Source organism: Gekko japonicus, unplaced genomic scaffold (genome assembly GCF_001447785.1).
Source record: "Gekko japonicus isolate JY-2015 unplaced genomic scaffold, Gekko_japonicus_V1.1 scaffold75, whole genome shotgun sequence".
NCBI lineage: Eukaryota > Metazoa > Chordata > Lepidosauria > Squamata > Gekkonidae > Gekko > Gekko japonicus.
In genome coordinates, this window is record NW_015173124.1 from 254,585 (window position 1) to 274,814 (window position 20,230).

The window sequence follows — 20,230 nt, forward strand, 5'->3', positions numbered from 1 at the left end:
CTATTTATGTACAGTCTTGCTATACTAGTACTCTTTTGTCCTCACTCGATCTCTTGGACTGCAGCCAGGAGGTCCACATGTGTTGGCCGGCTCCAACCGTGTGCATTAGAGTTCCCCTTATTCTATTCTCATCTCATCATTCTTCATTGAGAAGGTCAAGCCTCGGATCAGATAAGTATTTGCTATTCCCTTCCCCATTCAGTTAGTGTAAAAGTGACTATTTACTATTCCTGTAACACTGAGGATCTTGTGTGATTGCGTGTGAGATTCTGTTTTTGTATGTATGTGGACTAAATATTATTCAGTAAAAAGAACTATTTGATTTTAATATACCATCCTCGTCTACATTTATCGCTGGGAAAATCCTCTGGGGGTAATTGGACTTCTGTATACAAAGGCAAGAACCACTAAACATTTTATCTGACCTCTGTTGTAGATAAAACAGATTGGCTAACAACAGACTGTTAAGTACACTCACCGCCACTGCCACATGGTGATTCCACAGGTTTTTTACTGACCTGCAAGATTGGTAGAATTAATTAACTAATGTCTGCTCAGTGAGTAGAGCACAGTTCAAACCTTTGAAGTTTAAAGTGTGTCTACATGAGTGTAAAACTGTGCTTCATTTGCACATGGGTTTGTGTTAGTGGGCAAACAACAAATACCATGTACACTATGTTGCTGTGAGGCTTCTCTCTTCACTATACCGGTTTGTCCACCCTCTGCCATCCTGGATCAGTCTCTCTGCTGGCCTCAGGATGGGAAGGAGAGGGGGCTCAGGCACCCTGGTCTTCTTTCTTCCGCCCAAGTGAGCACACCGTTACCCTCTCATCCTTTGGCACTTGGTTTTTCCTCCCTGACTCAGCTTGGAAGCCTCCCTTGTACACCACCCTTGGACCCACTCCTTGGACCCAGGACCCAGTGAGGGTATGGCCCCACCTCTTCCTGGAAGTGAAAAAAGCAGGGTGGGCACCCACTCTCAGGACTATCTGTCCTTTACTCTCCCTCCTGGGCTTTAAGAGTATCTGGCCCAACCTCCCTCCTCCATCTGTTTCTCACCTGACCCTTCCTGGCTGCTGGCCTTCACCTTATGGGTCATCACCAGCCTGTCCAGGTCTCCAGCCTCCTCTCTAGCAGCCATAGGAACTACTGTTTCCTAGGGACTGTTACTGCCTGCCCTGCTGGGCTGGCTACTGCTCCTGGGTTCCCTGCTGCCTCCCTCTCTGGGTAAGGGCTCTCATGGCACTAGGTTATTTGCAGCTTGCCCAGTGGGAGGGGGGCTAAGTCAGGCATGGGAGCTGGCCCTGAACAGTTGCCAAATATGTTTTGGCTATATAATCAGTGCAGAAGAAGTCACTGCAAATTGCACCAGGAGCAAATCAGTCACAGCACAGCTTCACAGGTTCCGTGGAACCATACCCTTTCACACTGTACCTCACAAGCAATGTGAATACAAACACTGTGACCTGCAGATACTCCCACTATGACGTAAAAGGGATGGTAGAGCAGCAGCAGCAACATTGTACACACAAATCATTATTCTTAAATTGGTTGCCAATGCTACAGGAATAAAATCTGGAAGTATCTCTGTCTCCTTATACCCAAACTGAATCTTTGTGCCATACTTCAAGAATTGAATTGTTTCTTCCATCAGCTGCATGGCAACCTCATTCATAGGTAAAAAGTTTCCTTCTATATTTAATAAAAGGCAGTTGAAGGCATTGCTCCCAGAGCTGTCACTAATGACTTTTGAAACTAGTTATTTCTTACCCAACTCCACATAATGCATTGAGATCTCTGGCAATCCGGGGGTACTGAGGGAGAAACACAAGTGGTTGGTTTCAGCTGTGAATCCATTTTCTTTTCTCTCTATTTTCATTTTATCTTTTCTTACTTTTGAGCACTAATATGTGACAGGGAGGTGGAGGAAGAAAGAGACCTGCTCTGACTTATGGATTCTATAGCAAACTCACCTATGTTTTGTGGCCCACTGTCCCCCTTTCTAAATAACTTAATAACTTGCTCATCAGAATTCTGGAGTTTTTACAGTTATAAAGAAACTACCAAATAGAAGACTCACCACAGGCTTTAGGATGAATGCCAAAATCTTCTTCAGCAGAATTGGAATACTGTAACACCTGATCTGGGATTTCACATTTGGATCAATACTGTCTCCTTTGCTGGGAGAGAGAAGTGAGGAAGCATTTTTAAGATTAACAATGTGAAAGGGAAGACAGAAAGAGAAGATGAGGACCCACTAGTGTCTACTCTGGTAGCAGCTCTCTAAAGTTTTGATTAGAAGCCTTTCACATCATCTACTACTTGATCTTCTTTACCTGGAGATGCCAGGGATTGAAACTGGGACTTTTGGCATGCAAAGTAGATGCTCTATCAGAGCCATGGCCCCTCAGCTATTGAAAATGCCTCAAAGTTCATTCTACAGCAAATAAAATTGGTATAAAAAGAAATATATCTATTATATAGTGTACACAATAATGTAATTAAAAGCATAGGGCCTGAATATCAGGCTATATTAAAAGTAATCAAGAATCAGTTTTACATAAGCTATTATAAATCCCTCAGACAAAGTTGATGATAAATACCAAATGACCAACACAAGACCATATGCATTTCGGCCTCAAAGGCCTTCCTCAGTGGTCAGTAGTACATAACATAGTTTTTAGAAACACATCCAGAAAATAAACAATGGCTCCAATCACACGCAGAAGTTGCCGCGGGATACTCATGGATGCCGGGCGGAGTTTACGGGCATGATCAAACGGGCACATCTGGCATGCTGGAAACATGCGCCAACAAACTGAAACCCCAATTCCCCGCCGTCGCATCTGATCGTGTTCGGGCGGGTCAAAGTGCGCCGGTGCAAAAAGCCATGCCCCCCCCCCCCCCCACGTTATCTGGCCTGTGTGACCGGAGCCACATATATCAGCCCTGACCAGGTGATGTTATCTCATATATTGTGTTGTTTGATATTAGCTTACAAAGCAAACCATGGATCCTGTCGCATGGTAACTATGATCATACATAAATTGACCATGGATACTATAATCTGGTACAGAATTTCAAGTATGCCCTTGGCTATTGACCCAACGTTTTCTTTAAAGATAAAGCCTCTTCTTACTGCCATTTGTCTGTGAACTTCCCACAGAATTCTCAATTTTCTTTACCAGTATTATATTATTAACCATTAAGTTTCTCCTTGTTCAGCTATACTTAGGTGAACACCATTAATTCAGTAACAAGCTGACTGATGGCTCAGAAGGCATCCTGAGCACTGTATTCTGCTATTCAAGACTGCAAAAATAATTCCCTGGGTAGACTAATCAAGCCCCAGCCAAGTTCAGTTTTCAGCAGGTCTACTTACAACTTATCCAATAAATTTGCAGCACCATCTGAAAAGAGGCCTCTGGTGAAGAGTTCATCTACTGCATAGACAAGTCGTGGAGGAACAAAGGGAATAAGCTGTGTGTAAAAGATAACTGGTTTGATTGTCCATGGAGCTCAATTGTTAGAAATTCAAAAAAAGAAGAAAACACCCTAGGCTAGCATTTAGGGGACGATTTAAAAAAATAAATAAAGAAAACACACCATGTGTCCTGCTGCATGGAGGAGATGTTTTGTTTCCCGAACAGCTCTTCTCATGCTGGGAGATGGCTGGAAATACCCATCATCTTCATAATATCCAATCCGAAGGGGGTTTGAATTGTTATAAAGCTAGAAGAAGAAAAAGAGAACAAAGTTGTATTTACTGCTGAAGCACTGAAGAGCCTTGTATAATATAATCCCATTACGGACCGCTACAATATGACTGCCTCTTCATCATATAAGTCAATGCATTTTTATGTTGGCAGAAGATAGATAAGAATTTAACCTCAAAGTTATATCCTCTGTTTATTTGAAGGAAACAATTAAACAAATTGTCTGCATATCTTTTGAATATTTCAAAACTAATGTTTAAGGCACAGGAGACTGACCAGCAAAGACCAATGAGTTGCTGTAGGAGTTATGGAAAACACACCCCTTCTTTCTGAGTCCAATTACCTCTTCATTGAATAGTATGGGAGGCACAGATGGGTCCAGGTGGAACAGCTCATCACACAGAAGCGCCTTCATACACAGAACCAAGCTGTCCACATCTCTTGCCATTGGGCCAATCGTTGCAGTAACTGAAAAGTAAATGAAGATTTTGGAGAGGGAGAATTTTATGACCTCATCTATTCACTCTTAGGCAAGAGAAGATGACTTTAGCGGTCTCTTAGGTCCTTAGCAGTCATTTCAATTGATATACAATGGAATTGAATAGTGGGTGGGGATACAGCTATGAGCCATGCCTTCATCACCAGAAGCCCCAGATGTGATTGTGTGCTATCAGAGTCTTCATTTGAGAAGCTTGGAGCAACTCCAGAACCTCCCAAGCATGTGAGATCTGTTTAGCACTACCAATGTGAGGGAATTATATACCTTTAGGACAGTTGCAGCCTAGGATTGGCATTGGGGTAGTACATAAACACCTAGTTTCTTTAAATGAAACTAAGTCCTCGGGGCCAGATGAACTCCATCCAAGGGTACTAAAAGAACTCATGGATGTAATTTCTGAGCTTCTGTCCATTATTTTTGAGAATTCTTAGAGAACAGGTGAGGTGCCAGAAGACTGGAGGCGGACAAATGTTGTCCCATCTTCAAGAAGGGGAAAAAGGAGGATCCGGGTAACTAGAGATCCATCCATTTGATGTATATACCTGGAAAAGTTTTAGAAGAAATCATCAGTCAGTCAGTCCTTAAGCATTTAGAAAGGACAGCTATGATTACTAAGAGAAACATGGGTTTCTCAAGAACAAGTCATGTCAGACTAACCTTACCTCTTATTTTGAAAAAGTTCCTGCCTTGCTGGGTCAGGGGAATGCTGATTTCAGTAAGGCTTTTGTAACGATTCCATGTTTTTTTGTGTGTGTGTCTTTAAAAGGTTGGTTTACATTGCTGTGTGAAAGTCTAATGTGGTTGAATCAGGCAAGTGGTGTGATTGGTGAGTGACAGAGAGGGGGAGGGTTTTTGGAATGGATGCTGTGTGGATGATTTGAATGTCTATCTGGTGTGTCTGTTAGGTATGACAGTTGATTAAAACAGTTAGTCAGTTAAACAGTTGATGAGTTAGACAGCAGAGAGTGCTGTATAAAAGCAGTTAAAATGAGAGTTGTCCTGAGGTCCCTGTGAGGGAAAGATTGGGTTCTGTGTAGTAAAAGAGTTAAGCAGTTTGTTCGTTTTAAGGTCTGAGAGAGAGAAGTCTGGTGTGTGTTATGAAAAGTTAAAGCATAAAGAAACAGTAACCATATATGGCCTAAGGAAAAGATTGTTACAAAGTGACATGCCCTGATCCCTGTCAATAAGAGGGAAGAGTGTGTGAACATCAAATAAATCTACTTTTATTTAAGACACAAGTTTTGAACGAAATTCTTCCCAGGAAACACTTAGTCCTTCGAGAGCCCAAACCCTGGGTCACAATACCAAAACCAGTAGGAAAAATATTAAAGGACAAGGTCCGGGAAAGCCTAAATTTCCCTGGTGGCAGCCAGATTACCCTGAGAGCAAACATAAAGAACATTTTAAAAGTAAAACTAGACCTCCCCAAATAAGAGGTCGTCACAGCTTTTGATAAGATTCCACATGATATTCTTGTTGACAAGTTGGTAAAATGTGGTTTGGATCCTGTTAGCTTTAGTTGGATCTGTAACTGGCTAACCAATCATACCCAAAGAGTTAATTGTTCTTCATCCTCTTGGAGAGGAGTGACAAGTGGAGTGCCTCAAGGATCTGTCCTGGGACCTGTTTTGTTCAACATCTCTATAAATGACTTGGATGAAGGAATAGAGGGAATGATTATTAAATATGCAGATGACACTAAATTGGGAGGGGTAGCAAATACAGTAGAAGATAGAGTTAGGATATAGGATGATCTGGCTGGAAAACTGGGCTAAAACTCAGGCGTATGAGTAGGAGCCACCACTGCCACTGCCATTACCATCACCGTTCTCCAGAGAGTGTTACCGCCGGAAGACCATGGAACATCTAAGCAGGGCCCGAGTCTTCCCCTCTGCTGTGCAGAATGTGGAGTAATTTCTTCTCTCTCTTGCACTCAGATGGAATTGAATTCTTAAATTGTTTTTATTCATTTTATATATTGTAATTATATATATGCACTTCGTGCTCGTGTAAGCCGCCCTGAGCCCATTCGCGGGAAGGGCGGGGTATAAATGTAATGAAAACAAAATAAATAAATAAAATAAAATAAATAAAAGAAAAGAAAAGAAATAAAATGAATTTCCGTGGGGATAAATGTAAAGTTCTGCATTTAGTTAGGAAAAATTAAACGCATAATTATAGGATGGGGAAGACTTGTCTTGGCAGTAGTATGTGTGAAAAGGATCTAGGGGTCTTAGTAGACCATACACTGAACATAAGTCAGCAGTGTGATGCGGTAGCTAAAAAGCCAAATGCGATTTTGGGCTGTATCAACAGAAGTATAGTGTCCAGATCATGTGAAGTGATGGTATCACTTTACTCTGCTCTGGTTAGACCTCACCTGGAGTATTGTGTTCAGTTTTGGGCACCACAATTTAAGAGGGATATACAAGCTGGAATGTGTCCAGAGGTGGGCAATGAAGATGGTGAGGGGTCTGGAGACCAAGTCCTATGAGGAAAGGTTGAAGGAGTTCGGCATATTTATCTTGGAAAGGAGAGGACTGAGAGGTGATATGATAATCATCTTCAGGGGTCATTTGGGGTCAGAGTGCGCCGGAGCACTGCTCTGGCAGCCCAGGAGCGGGCACAAGCCCCACCCCCAGCTCCCCGCCCTGCACGCCACAGTAGCAGCATGACTCCAAAGAGAAGGGGTTTAAACTTGACCCCTTAGAATATAATGGGAAGATCACGCCGCCCCTACGGTGTGACTCCAGAGAGAAGGGGTTTAAAGTTTAAACCCCTTCTCTCTTTGCTTCCCCCCCACCCCACCTTGGCAGGCCAGCTGGGGAAGCAAAAAAGGGGGGAGGCATCTTTAAATTCCTCCCCTCCTCTTCCCTTCCCCAGCCGGCCTGCCAAGGTGGGGTGGGGTGGGGAGCGAAGAGAAGAGAAGGGGTTTAAAGTTTAAACTTTCTTTGCTCACTGCCCGCCCGGGGAAGAGAAGGGGAGGCTTTTGAAGATGCCCCCCCTTTTGCTTCCCCTTCTGACATCACTTCCGGCGATGTCAGGGGGCATGGCATATGCTAATAGGCTATTATCATAATAGCCTATTAGTTATGCTAATGAGCTCCTGCAGCTCTTTTCCTACAAAATGACCCTGATCATCTTCAAGTACTTGAAGGGCTGTCATATAGAGGATGGTACAGAGTTGTTTTCTGTTGCCCCAGAAGGTCGGACCAGAATGAACAGATTGAAATTAAATCAAAAGAGTTTTCGGCTAAACATCAGGAAAAACTTCCTCATAGTTGGAGTGGTTCCTCAGTGGAACAGGCTTCCTGAGGAGGTGGTGGGCTCTCCTTCTTTGGAGGTTTTTAAGCAGAGGCTAGATGGCCATCTGACAGCAAAGCTGATTGTGTGAACTTAGGCAGATTATGAGAGGGAGGCAGGGGTCATTTCGTAGAAGAAGAGCTAGGGGAACTCATTAGCATAACTCATTAGCATATGCCACACCCCCTGACATCAGGGGCTCGGCGGTGGACCTGCAAGGCCTGCGGGAGTGCAAGGAAGCCCCGCCAAGGCCCTCCCTGGCCCCAGGCAGGCAGGGGTAGGGAGAGGCAGGGAGGAAGCAACTTACCCTCCCTCTTCTCCTGCCTCCTCCTGGCTGAATGAGGGCTGGAAGCGGGGCGGCCAGAAGCAGGGGGCGGGGCTTCGTCATGTGCCCCACCCCCTGCACCTCACCCGGGGGAACTGCGTTCCCCCGCGTTCCCCCCCAAAATGACCTTTGGAGGGAGGGACGGAAGAGTTGCCTCAGTGCTTAGTTCTCATGGCCCTTTCTTACACACCCAGGAAAAGGCTCATTGCTACTTTGGGGTCAGGAAGCATTTTTTTCTCCAGGCCAGTTTTGGCCAGGAAACCTGGAGGTGGTGGTGTTGTTGTTTGCCATGTTTTGGACATGGAACATACATAACTGGGGGTGGGGGGGAGGTATTTGTGAATGTCCTGCATTGTACATGGGGTAGACTAGATGACCCTGGAGGTCCTTTCCAGCGTTATGATTCTATGATTCTCTCTGGGATTACTCGTTTTGCCCCAGCACTGCTGACTAGTTAAGAAAGTCAGCAAAGGCTGAAATGATTAAAGCTAATGATCTCAGGAAGTATAAATAAGACTATTAAAGTAAAACAATGCAAAAATTGATTTGTGAATTCACAAAGGGAGCACTATCCTGATATTTTTCAAATACAACAAATTTCTCCTACAAAACGGAGCATAGGTTTTCTTGACCATTTGGAATAAATAAAATTACTTACCCGACTTCATACCACCAATAGGGCTAGCAAGGCCAAGGGTGCTACAAAATGTGCAAATAAGACAACATTATTTACTTTAAACACCATCGAAACAGCCAGCCATGCTTCTGATGCAGATCTTAGACAGATATTTAAAGCAAGTAAGGGCAGTGCACAATGTCAGCACTGGTTGTAATGTATTCCTTGACAACATATATTAAAGAAAGGGGAGTGGGGGGAAATCAAGATGGTTTAGGTTCCAGTTTTTTTCTGTTGCACTCTAAGAATGATGTATGCATCCAGTCCATGTTACCCTCCTGCTGATTTTGCGTGGTTGGAGCACTTTGGGTACATTCATAAAATGATTGTTATAATCTCTTATAATTATTATTACTGTTTGATTGTATTTATCTTATGTTTTGTACAGATCTGCCATTTTATTCTGGTTATGGTTTTTACATTGCATTCCAAAATGTTAAGGTGTGGGGAAAAATTAAAGAGAAAGCAAATACACAACATTTCATTTTCCAGACTCTTCATGAATTTAAGCAGTACAGACTGCAAACATTCATTTTACAATTTTCATAATTTAATTCCTTTGAAAGTCATTTGCCATTTAATTGCAATTTGGTAATATCTTTGGAATGAATTGTGAAGATTTTGTTTCTTTTTGAGTAAGCTGATCGTCATATTGCCATCATACAATAATAAAAATAAAAAATGAATACAAATAACGGCAAAAACAATAGTAATGTAATGACAATAACATTAGTTACAAGTTAAACATCTGCTGATCTTCAATTTCTGAATTAAAAAAAAACACTTCTTGTTTCTGCTATAATTAAGTCTCTCCTGCTATTGCTAGAAAAACAGATTTCTTAGTTCTCAGATGTTTGGCCAGTGAAGATTACAAAACCTACCTCAGCCGATTTCCTGTTGGCTTGAGACCACAAAGCCCACAGAAGCTGGATGGCAGGCGGATGCTCCCAGCAACATCAGTCCCAAAGCCTAGGATGGACCCTCCTCCAGCAATAAGTGCCCCTTCACCTCCAGAGGAGCCACCAGGGCTCTTCTTGTGGTTCAGGGGGTTCAGCGTTTGACCAAAGATTGGGTTGCTGCAGTCATAGCTTAAAAGAAATGGGAAGCAGATTGAATGTTCATGTTTTAGCTCATCATTGTGCCTCAGACACAAAACAAAGCATAGAATAATATGTCAAGAATGAAAAGACATGGAAACAACATCAAGAGAAAATTGAGGGAAGGCAAACATGCTTAACTATGCCATGAAGGGTAGTGCACAGTAAGAATGCAATTTTAAGAATGATCTTCCTGAATAAGCTCACATGTCCATCTAGGTCAACAATCTCCACAATCTCTAGATGTCCCTGCAAAGCTCATAAGAATGGAATGATGGAGACAGCTGTACCCTGTGCTTGTCTCCAATATCTGTAATCACAGATATATTTCTTCAGAACTATCTGGTTCACATCATAGAGTTGTAGATTTCCTAAATTTTGTGCTGTCTGAAAAACAACACTTCCTCTTTGTCTTGAACCTGCTGCCAATCAACTTCATTGGAAGACCCCAAGTTCCATATCTTGGACAGGAAGAATTATTTCTCCACACCATTCCTAAATCATATCACTTTTTCTTTCCTATTTTAAAAATCCAGCTTCTTCAGCTTTTCTTTATCCCCTTTATCCATACAGTTGTGAAGAGAGAAAGATGTTGATTTACAACAACAACAAGAGCCAATGGATACTTTATCATGCTCTGGGGGATGTTGGTCTTCACAAACGGGATTGCCCCCTGCTTCTTCAAAACCTTCACTATCACACTGTCATCCTCTTCCACTTTGCCCAGATAATGCACCAAACCACATGTGGAGATGTGACCCTTTGGGAGAGAAGAAAACAGCTGGGCTGACTACATGGACTAAGGACTGTTAGATTTTGCCTATTGAAAACTAAACTGTTAGACTTGGTTGGAAGTACAGGAATGTAAAGGGTTTTTGTTTTGTTTTTGTCTGTTGCGGGGAAGGCATTCATTTGAAATAGTTACATCCTGGCCTTATATCCTTGGACTCAGAGTGGTTAACAGCACAATAACAAGTTGCAAGGACAGAAAAATAAGGTAATGCACACACAAAACCATTTCACTTCCTCCCCCAGCACAGGTCTGTTAATGAATTTACTGTTATTGCCATTGAATATGATTACCCACTGCTGGGACAGAGGGGTGGGAAACATGACATAGACTGGTTTATTTCTAGTCAGGATGGCAACCTTTTATGGGTAAAACAGGAGGATACACATTTACACAAATACAAAAATTCAAGAAAACACATTGTTCACTAGCAATTCATTACTGATTTTAGAGTAAGTGCCCTAAAACAGAAGAATGCATCCATATCATGCACACTCAAATCAGAACGCAATTTGATCCCCCCTCCCTTCCCAGCAGGGGTCGTTTCGTAGAAAAAGAGCTAGGGGAACTCATTAGCATAACTCATTAGCATATGCCACACCCCCTGACATCACCGGAAGTGTGTCATAAGGCCACACCCCCTGACATCACCGGAAGTGTGTCATAAGGCCACACACCCCGCCCCCAACGGTCCCGGCCGCCGCTGCCGGCCTTGCAGCTCCACTGCCGAGCCCCGTGAGGGGCCCAGCAGTGGACCTGCAAGGCCGGCGGGAGTGCAAGGAAGCCCCGTGAAGGCCCTCCCTGGTCCCAGGCAGGCAGGGGTGGGGAGAGGCAGGGAGGAAGCACTTACCCTCCCTCTTCTGGCTGAATGAGGGCCGGAAGCGGGGCGGCTGGAAGCAGGGGGCGGGGCTTCATCATGTGCCCCACCCCTGTACCTCACCTGGGGGAACTGTGATCCCCCGCGATTCCCCCTGAAATGTCCTCTGTTTCCCGGAAGTGGCAGTGCAAAGCTATGTGATCAGAAGTGGGCCATACTGTACTCCATTTTACAACAGACTTGCACAGTGACCAACCCTGACCTAGTTGATGTTCTATGAAAATCCTGATCACATTGTACCTCCTGTTTGATGGCTGCAACACACAGGTTTGACTTTGATGTAACACTAAACCATGGCGTGGTGTTCTGTGAATGAATCTGGACAGTCTTTTGGTGAAAGAGGAGGCAGCAAGTAGACAGTGGGGCAGGAGGGGGAGGAGGGAGCGTGGAAGACTGAACATTTGTCCGGAACCATTCATGTAGCAATGTTTGAACCAAGTTACAGGAGGATCACTATAAGGTAAATGGCAAATGCAAGCATTTTAGGATCAAGAGGGGACCAACTACCTTGCATCCAATGTGGTCCTTAATGCTGACAGGGATCCCATACAGCAAGCCTTTCTCCTTTTGTTTCTTGATGTCCTGAAGCTGCTCCTCACATCCATGAATGAAGTCCGTCACACAATTCACCTCCTGGGTCACTTCCAGAGCCTTAATGCAGAAAAGAGTCATCAGTGAGAACAGTTAGGGGGAACAACATGTAAATTGTTTTAAAGGAATTCCTGATAGGAGTTCAAAAGGTCAACATTGTCAAATATTCCAGGTTCACTGTAATACCACTTCCCCCCCACACACTTTTTCTATGTAGACCTCCTCAATTTGGTTTATCATATTTGAATTACTATAAAATAAGTAGTGAATTGCAGCTCTTCCTAGACCTGACATTTCTTGCTATGAGACCATTAAGATTTAGTCAAATTATATCCAGTGCCACCATAGGATAGTCACAGGCATGCTTTGTAGGATCCGGTTAAAACTATTGATTAATTGGTTTTTAGCCCACCCTTCCTCCAAGGAGCTCAGGTTGGCAGCAATCCAGTGAGGGAGGTTAAGCAGAAAGGCAGTGCTTGGCCCAGGATCATACAGTGAGTTTGATGGCAAGTGGGGATTTAAACCTGGGCTGCTCTACTTCGACTGCTACCTGTACCACTATGAATTCTTTATCATATAAACCTCCAAAAATGAGGCATGGCTTTTAAATACTGTATCAAGAATGCCAGTTATCAGGTTTATGGAACAGCTATCTGAGTGACCACAGGACTCCCTGAGCCCAAGGGGATCAGAGTTACCCTCAGCAACACAAGCAGTGCTGTTAAGCCGATTCCTGAGAGGTAGGAAAAATAAAAGTTGAAGGTACAATAAAGGTAGTAAACAAAACTGTATTACTTGGATGGAAACTCTATGGCCAAGTTCAAACTGGCAGTTTGCCCCAATATAGGCACGTGTGAGGAACGTTCCACAAGTGGATTAAAGGGGCCGTTCACACAGGTACATCTGTCTGGCGTTCCCCATCCATACTCAACCCGTCTTGTAGCGCTTGCCTCCCGGGTTTAAAAGTGGTAGCAAACCCTGGAGAGACCATTTATCCCGCTTCATTCCACTTCCTGGAAGTGTGAACGCTAACTGCTAAAAGCCGGGAACAACCCATGTTAATAATGTGCTCCGGCTGTTTACGCTGACTGACCTCCTAGCCTCACTCTGGCACCAGGAAGGTGCAGGTGATTGCCTTGAAGAGGGGGTAGTGATGTGGCCAGATGTGCCTATGGCTCACAGCGGCCAGATCCTGCCCAATTTGCCGCTGTGCCTAGGCACCTAGGCACCCATGTGCATAGGTGTCTGCCACGAGGAAAACACTGCTTACAGCCACGCCTCCAGGCCAACAGTGTGAACACTCTCTCGTGCCTCCTACCGGTATGCTCCCACATCAGTCTGCTTAGTGTGACCAGGAAAACCCAGAACAGTTTGTTCTGGCTCTTTTTTGCAACGACTCCCTCCCGCTTCAAACTGCCAGTCTGAACTCGGCCTTTGAGACTCACAATGGCATGACTACCAAACAAGGCTGGATCTTAAGTTAAATTTTATAATGTTGAAAATACTGAACTCTTTAATAATGTACTATCATGAAAGACATAATAGCATATTAATTGCTTTCAAAATTATTTATATTTACATCAGAATTCCTGAAAATGTTGTATATGTCTACAGTATTAGAGTGTCTTTTTCTCCAGTGCTCCCTCAAATTTCCCAACTTTCCATGGGAAAAAATGAGAACGTTGTCAGACTTCTTATGCTGTAGATTTGGAATGAGTAGAAATGCTTTGTAAGACAAGGTTTTTCTCACTAAAAAGAGAAAATATTGTGTAGGATTTTTTTTCAGTAGTTTCCAAATTTTCTGTTGCAAAAACTGGGGGGGGGAAGCCCTCAGATATTTTCATGCTATCTATTTTAAGTGTGAAGTAATCCCCTTTAAGAAGCATTGTACTCATTCTAAAGAGAACATATTTCATGGGAGGTTTTTTAGTGTTTCACCTAATTGCCCAATTTTTCTATCAGAAAAATGTGTGGGTGGGTGTGCGCGTGCGCGTGTGTCAAATGTTTCCAATTTTCCACCCAAGACCAATGGTTCCCTCTAAGCTGTGGAGTCTTGTGAGCAAAAATTCTACTTTGTGAGCTAGTGGCATTAAAGTTGTGAGCAAGTGATTTGGCTACTGCATAAATTAGTTTGCTCTGGGGCCATTCTTCCTGCGCTAAGACAAAAATGTCTGAGCCGGAGGCTACAAAACTGTAAGCTAGCTCACACTAACTCAGCTTACAGGGAACACTGCCCAGGACTTACGTTTTATTAGTGAGGGTAAAGAATTGCAAGTGTTGTTCATTCAGTAGCCACCATGTGGCAATATAGCAACACGTACTCATTCTAGCATGGGTCTCTGGTTGTTTCCCAGCATTGCTCCCTTCAGCTGTTGGCAGCTGGTCCCGTATTTGGTTCCATCTTCACCAATGGGGAAAAAAATTAAAGTGGTACACATAGGCTGTCACATTGATGGTGCTGATGTTTTGAAACTTAATCCCCACAGGTTTGCAGGTCACCAGGCTTATATTATTTCATTCTCTTAAGCCTTTTAGTACTCCTGGTAGGGTTGCCAGGCAGCCAGTGGGAGACTGGGGGGGGGGGGCATCAGCAATGAACATACATATGAAGCTGCCTTATACTGAATCAGACCATCGGTCCATCAAGATCAGTATTGTCTACTCAGACTGGCAGCAGCTCTCCAGGTTCTCAGGCTGAAGTCTTTCACATCACCTACTACCTGGTCCTTTAACTGGAAATGCCAGGGGTTGAACCTGGTACCTTCTGCATGCCAAGCAGATGCTCTGCCACTGGTCCACAGCCCCTCTGGTGTGATATCGCTTCCATGAAAACCTGGAACTGATGTCACACTTCTCTATGTTGGTTATAAATTCCTAATCTTTTTTATAATGATCTTAGGCTATGGCTCTCTTTTAATGCTATTTTTAGGATATTTATGATCTTATCCTTTTAATCCGATGATTTTTCTTGGTTTGATCTTGTGATTGTGTGCAGTGTTCTGATGATTTTAATGGCTTTTATTAGCATATTACTATACTGTTACTGTTGTTTCATACTTCTTTGCCACATAGAAACATACCATAAGACTTCTAAATAAAACAGGACCTCTTAGTTTAAAACCCAGACAGGTCCTGAGAAAGAGGGCAATCCAAAGGCAGAGACCACCGCAGAGACCACCGTCTCTGGTCTCCAAGTATCTCACCTCTGGAGGGAGGGGCACAGAGCAGGGCGGGAAAAAAGGATCTTAATTGGGAGGCTGGATGTCAGCACAAATTTCGTAGAACTTAAATACCTTAGGCAAATAAAAGACCTAGAAATATTTTAGGATGTTTTATTTTGTAAGCTGCCCTGGGCAGGTTCCCCAGCCAGGCAGCATAAAAATCCAATTAAACAAACAAACAAAGGTACGTGTTTCCACGTAGGAAGTGAAGCTGCAGTCCACACACTAAATAGCAACATGGAAGAAAATCCTACAAGTAAAGCAGCTCCACTAGTCCCTATTGCACTCACCTGGCTAATGTAAGCATACAGGACACTCTCTGGAGAAAGAGTCTCCTCCTGCAGTTTCTCTGCCAGTTTCACTAGTGACAGGGACAGAATACTCTCTGTTTGTAATCCAGGGTTCTGCAATAGGAGGCAGAAACGTTACAAGGGAAAAAGATATCTGGAAGTCTTGTCTCAGACATAGGTATACAAGTGGGAACCCACAATAACTTACTTACAGGCAGAGCTTTTTTCCTGGGGGAATGCACGGGAACAGAGTTCCAGAACCGACAACATTCTTCTAAAAATGTTTGAAAGTTCATGAGCTTTCAGTATACAGATTGAAAACTTCATTTCCCTCTTGAGAGTTCCAGCACCCCTTTCGAAAGAGAGAGAGAGAGAGAGAGAGAGAGAGAGAGAGAGAGAGAGAGAGAGAGAGAGAGAGAGAGAGAAAAAGAAATAGAGAGAGAGAGAGAAAGAAAGAAAGAAAGAAAGAAAGAAAGAAAGAAAGCCCTGCTTACAGAGCACATCTAATTTCCCCTTCCCTGAAAACCCCCACAGCCTCTCTTTTTCCTGCACCCTCTCTTCTTCCCATCCACCAGCCAACCTAATTTTATTCTGCCCCCCTCCCCCCCCTTATCTTCAGTTTTCCCTCCTTCCCTACCCCTGGAAGCCTCTTACCTGGAAAACTATGGCCTAGTGATATGCTGCTGGTTGCAGCAATGGACCCAGTTGCACAGTGGAGAACCTGCAAGGACTTGCAAGAGTCACCTGTTTTCCCCTGTATCACCTTCCCCACACTATTCCCTCTTTTCCTCCTCCTGGCAACTCCTCATGGCCTCTCAGTTTGGTGTAGTGGCTAAGAGCACGAACTCTAATCTGGGAGAACCGGGTTTGATTCCCCACTCCACATGCAGCTGCTGGTGTGACCTTGGGTCAGTCACAAGCAGTGTTCCCTCTAAGCTGAGTTAGTGTGAGCTAGCTCACAGTTTTTTAGCCTCTGGCTCACACATTTTTGTCTTAGCTCAGGAAGGATGGTTCCAGAGCAAACTAATTTATGCAGTAGCCAAATCACTTGCTCACAACTTTAATGCCAGTGGCTCAAGAAGTAGAATTTTTGCTCACAAGACTCCAGGGAGCATTGGTCACAAGTTATTTCAGAGCTGTTCTCTCAAGAGCAAAAGAGCTCTCTCAGCCCCACCTACCTCAAAGGGTGTCTGTTGTGGGGAGGGGAAGGGAGATTGTAAGCCACTCTGAGACTCCTTCAAGTAATGAAGGGCAGGGTATACATCCAATCTCCTCCTCCTTCATTTGCAGCCAATATGGAGAAGGGGCAAAACTGAATTCAGCCTTCAAAACAGTAGAATTCAGATCTACATTTCTTCCTTGTCCATCCTTTAAGCCCTTCAACTGCCTTTTTGTCACTTTGCAGCTGAGCCACAGTGCAGTTTTGTGCCATGGCTCAAGTAGGAAGGGGGAGGGGTTGTTACCGGCAGTGGAGCATGTGACTGTGGTTGTATCAGCACTTCTGCACTGATACAATAGAACGCAAGGAGCAGGGGCATGAAGGGCAACATGCAGACTCCATCCCCACTTGCTCCCACTCCACTGTCTGCTGCTTCCACAGGGGGAGCATCTTTTCCTTCCTTGTGTGGAAGCAAAGCAACTAAATTACACTAGATGTTTGGTCATGAGCCGAGCCAGGCCAGGGTTATCCCAACTTGACATGCGTTCCTCACAGCCAGATGGCAGTGGCAGGAAAACGCCCCCTCACACATACACTAGGATGGAACCTGATTCAAATTGGGCCATAGCTTTTTCTGCCTTCTCCCCCATGCCCTTTTCCCAATCTGAAATAGCCCCAGGAAAGTATCATTTGCTCCTATGCACTGTTGCATGTACACTGCACATGCTCCCCCCCCAGTGGGGCAAATTAACATCCCCAGAGATATTATGGGTTAGGACAATGACATGGGAGGGGGAGACTGAAGCCTCTACTTTCCCTGCACCATGGTCCTGATCTGAATTGTGACCTGCAGCTCTTGGAAAATAAGGTTCTCTGCAGCTGCCATCTGGCAGTAAGACATTAGTTGGGTTGGGAGAACCCCAACTAGACTTGTTGCCAAATTGGTTGTGTAGTCTGGCACTGTTCAGTCTGTAACATGCTTAGTGGCTTCTGATCACCGTAGCTCAGTCCATCCCAGGGTAATATGGCTGTTAGGAAAGCACCTTGGGAGTGCAGGATCTGATGTGGAACCTTATTTTTGAGAAGAGAAACCCCCCCCCCCGCTCCTGATGGTGGCAAGCTTCCCTCTCCCCTCACTGTGGAATTTGGGGGGGGGCAATCATGGAACATGAGAAAAGACAGCTCCGAGGGTATTTAAATACCTTTTGAGATCCCTTCTATGGGGCAAGAAAGCCTAGAAGGGCACTCAAGAGTGGTACCTTCAGTACATCTCCAACAATCCCCCTTTCTGCTAGCTCTGCTGTATAAGAGGTGCCGAAAGTATCACTCTTAAGTGCTCTTCTAAGCTTTCTTGCCCCATGGAAGTGAACTCAAAAGGTCTGACGGCAATTAAATGCCCCCTGAGCTGTTTTTTTTCATAGGAACTGACACCTTGCTGCCTTGTCCCTTGAAAGGAATGGCTAGAAACAGGCTCAGAGCCTCCCCCTTTAAAGACAGGTGTTCAGATAAATTAATTTTACAAATTAATTTTAAAAAAATGAAATGCCCCCTCCAACAGAAAGTCCTGGCTATGGGCATGTAAGCCTTCACAGAGGCAACTTTGCTCTGGTGAGGTGAAAATATCCCCAGTAAATAAATATTTCTGCTTGAGTGGTGGAATGAGGGTGGAAACCTAGAGCCATGCACAGCTGGGTAAATTCCCCAGGAAGAATGGGAATGGTGCACGATCCTTTTTGCCACAGAGATCATGAGAAGGCTGGGGCAAGAGACTACTGTGGGGTTCAATCATCAATATGAACTCCAGTCTTCCAAATTATTATCTGAAGAATTTTGCCTCAAACCTTAGAATGTGTTCTGGTAGTTTTTAAATACATTAGTTCATTTTTGAGATATGTGCATTTTAGAAATTGGGTTAATTAATCAGTGGTGATGGAAAGTGCCGTCAAGTCACAGCTGACCGATGGCAACCCCGTAGGGTTTCCAAGGCAAGTCGCATTTAAAGGTGGTTTGCCACTGCCTGCCTCGTCATGACCCTGGTATTCCGAACATTCAGAAATCACTCAGGTTTCATTTTGCAACCAGGACTGACAAAAAAAAACCTGAGAAGAAAGGATTCTAACAATCAGAGATTTAAGAGCCACCAGATGTTCTTGCATAGAGGTCCTTGTTTCACTGCAATATTTCAGCTTACTTAAATACTAAATACCCACTTACAGTGAAGGTGGATGCTACTGACACTATTAGTAAGGTGAGGTCTCATTCTTTATTCAAGCACAGGCAATATCCTGCTATTCAGGGCTGCATTTGAAAACTTACCTTGAATCCCCCCCTCAAATCTTGACGAAAAAAATCAACTCCGATACTAAATTGACCCAGCTGATTTGTGTCCAACATAGCTCATTTGGACTCTTTCTTTCAGAAATGCCAAAGGCTTAAAAACAATCACTTCAGAGGAAGTGATCAGAGCTCACTGTGAGAAGAGGCCTCCATACCACTCCCAACCCAAGGGGGGGGGGATCACCTTCTGCTTGAATTTCAAAACCGCTCTTTCCATTTGCTTCAGGCTTCTGTCTCGCCACTGCCTGGCCTCGTTCATCTTCCTCTGGACACTTCTGTGCAGCACCCATTTCCACACCACCACAGCTGCCACTGAGCCACAGGCAAGGGCTGCAGAAGCACGTAGCCCATCCACAGGCAGGCTCTCCCTCAGCATCTCCAGGTTCATGGCAAAAGCTCTTTGTTACCTTTGCCCAGTTGGCTCTCTCACATGGGTAGGCAGTGTCCGGTGCTATCTAGTGATACGCTGCAGAGCTGTTCCAGATCAGGAGGAGGGTCTCAAACTTCAGGCCAAGACTACTCCCAAGACATCTCAGAACCCGAGCCTCGTTTATATGTAGCTAAGCAGCTAAGGGAATTTTTTTTCTCTTGTTAAAACCAAATACCTCTACTCCCCCCTCCCCAAACATAACTCAGTTACACAGAAATAAATATTAATAAATGAAGGACAATTTTTAAACATATATTTGTATTTTTAATGACACACCAATGATTCACAAACAAAATAAAGCCCATTTCATAACTCTTTAAAAAGTTACAAATCTATAAAACGATAACAAGCTCTTTCATCTATACGGAAATATTTTAAATGAATATAAATGTCTCTCAAAATCCACGCCAATTAGGGCTACAGGAGTAACCTTTAGGACTTTGAATTGTGGCCAAGAAGGAAGAGGCAGACTCTTAACTAAAACCAAAAGCTCACTGGCATGCTTGGGAAGCTGCAATATTAACCCACTCCCATACTGCCAAGTGACTTATTAATGGCCGCCCTTTGTACCCTGTCTCTTGCACACCAGTGACTCTGCTCTCGTTTTTAAAAGTCACTGCAGGGGGGTGAAGAAGGTCCTTACATTCTTTCCTTTCTGTTCAGCATTTCAACTCCCAGTTTCCAGAACAAACGGGCAAACACTCCCTGCCTCACCACTCAGGGCTGTGCTAATACAGCAGCGGCAGCAGCACAGATTCCAAAGACCCTTTGCTGGAAGCATTCACAGAGGGACAAGCAAGCATGTGACTGTTGCTGCAATTTCATTGGTCACGTGACACAGAAGCACTGAAATGATTTAATCAAAGACAGTGTCAGATCCCAGAGCCCAGCTGTTAGATCGCGCTAACAAAGGACTCGT

General features: G+C 44.1%; 1 protein-coding gene across 1 annotated transcript in view; it reads right to left on the minus strand.

Moving 5' to 3' along the window:
* Positions 1 to 19,269, minus strand: part of LOC107119468 (vitamin D3 hydroxylase-associated protein-like) — a 24,418-nt gene extending 5,149 nt beyond the window's left edge. The window contains exons 1-12 of the mRNA XM_015421946.1: positions 19,066 to 19,269; positions 15,386 to 15,499; positions 11,791 to 11,934; positions 10,243 to 10,376; positions 9,401 to 9,607; positions 8,502 to 8,542; positions 4,060 to 4,184; positions 3,607 to 3,732; positions 3,383 to 3,480; positions 2,081 to 2,180; positions 1,771 to 1,814; positions 479 to 518 (exon numbers count right to left, since the gene is read on the minus strand). Coding sequence (XP_015277432.1) covers positions 479 to 518; positions 1,771 to 1,814; positions 2,081 to 2,180; positions 3,383 to 3,480; positions 3,607 to 3,732; positions 4,060 to 4,184; positions 8,502 to 8,542; positions 9,401 to 9,607; positions 10,243 to 10,376; positions 11,791 to 11,934; positions 15,386 to 15,499; positions 19,066 to 19,269 — 1,377 coding nt within the window. The remainder of the gene's footprint in view (positions 1 to 478; positions 519 to 1,770; positions 1,815 to 2,080; positions 2,181 to 3,382; positions 3,481 to 3,606; positions 3,733 to 4,059; positions 4,185 to 8,501; positions 8,543 to 9,400; positions 9,608 to 10,242; positions 10,377 to 11,790; positions 11,935 to 15,385; positions 15,500 to 19,065) is intronic.
* Between the last annotated feature and the right edge of the window lie 961 nt (positions 19,270 to 20,230).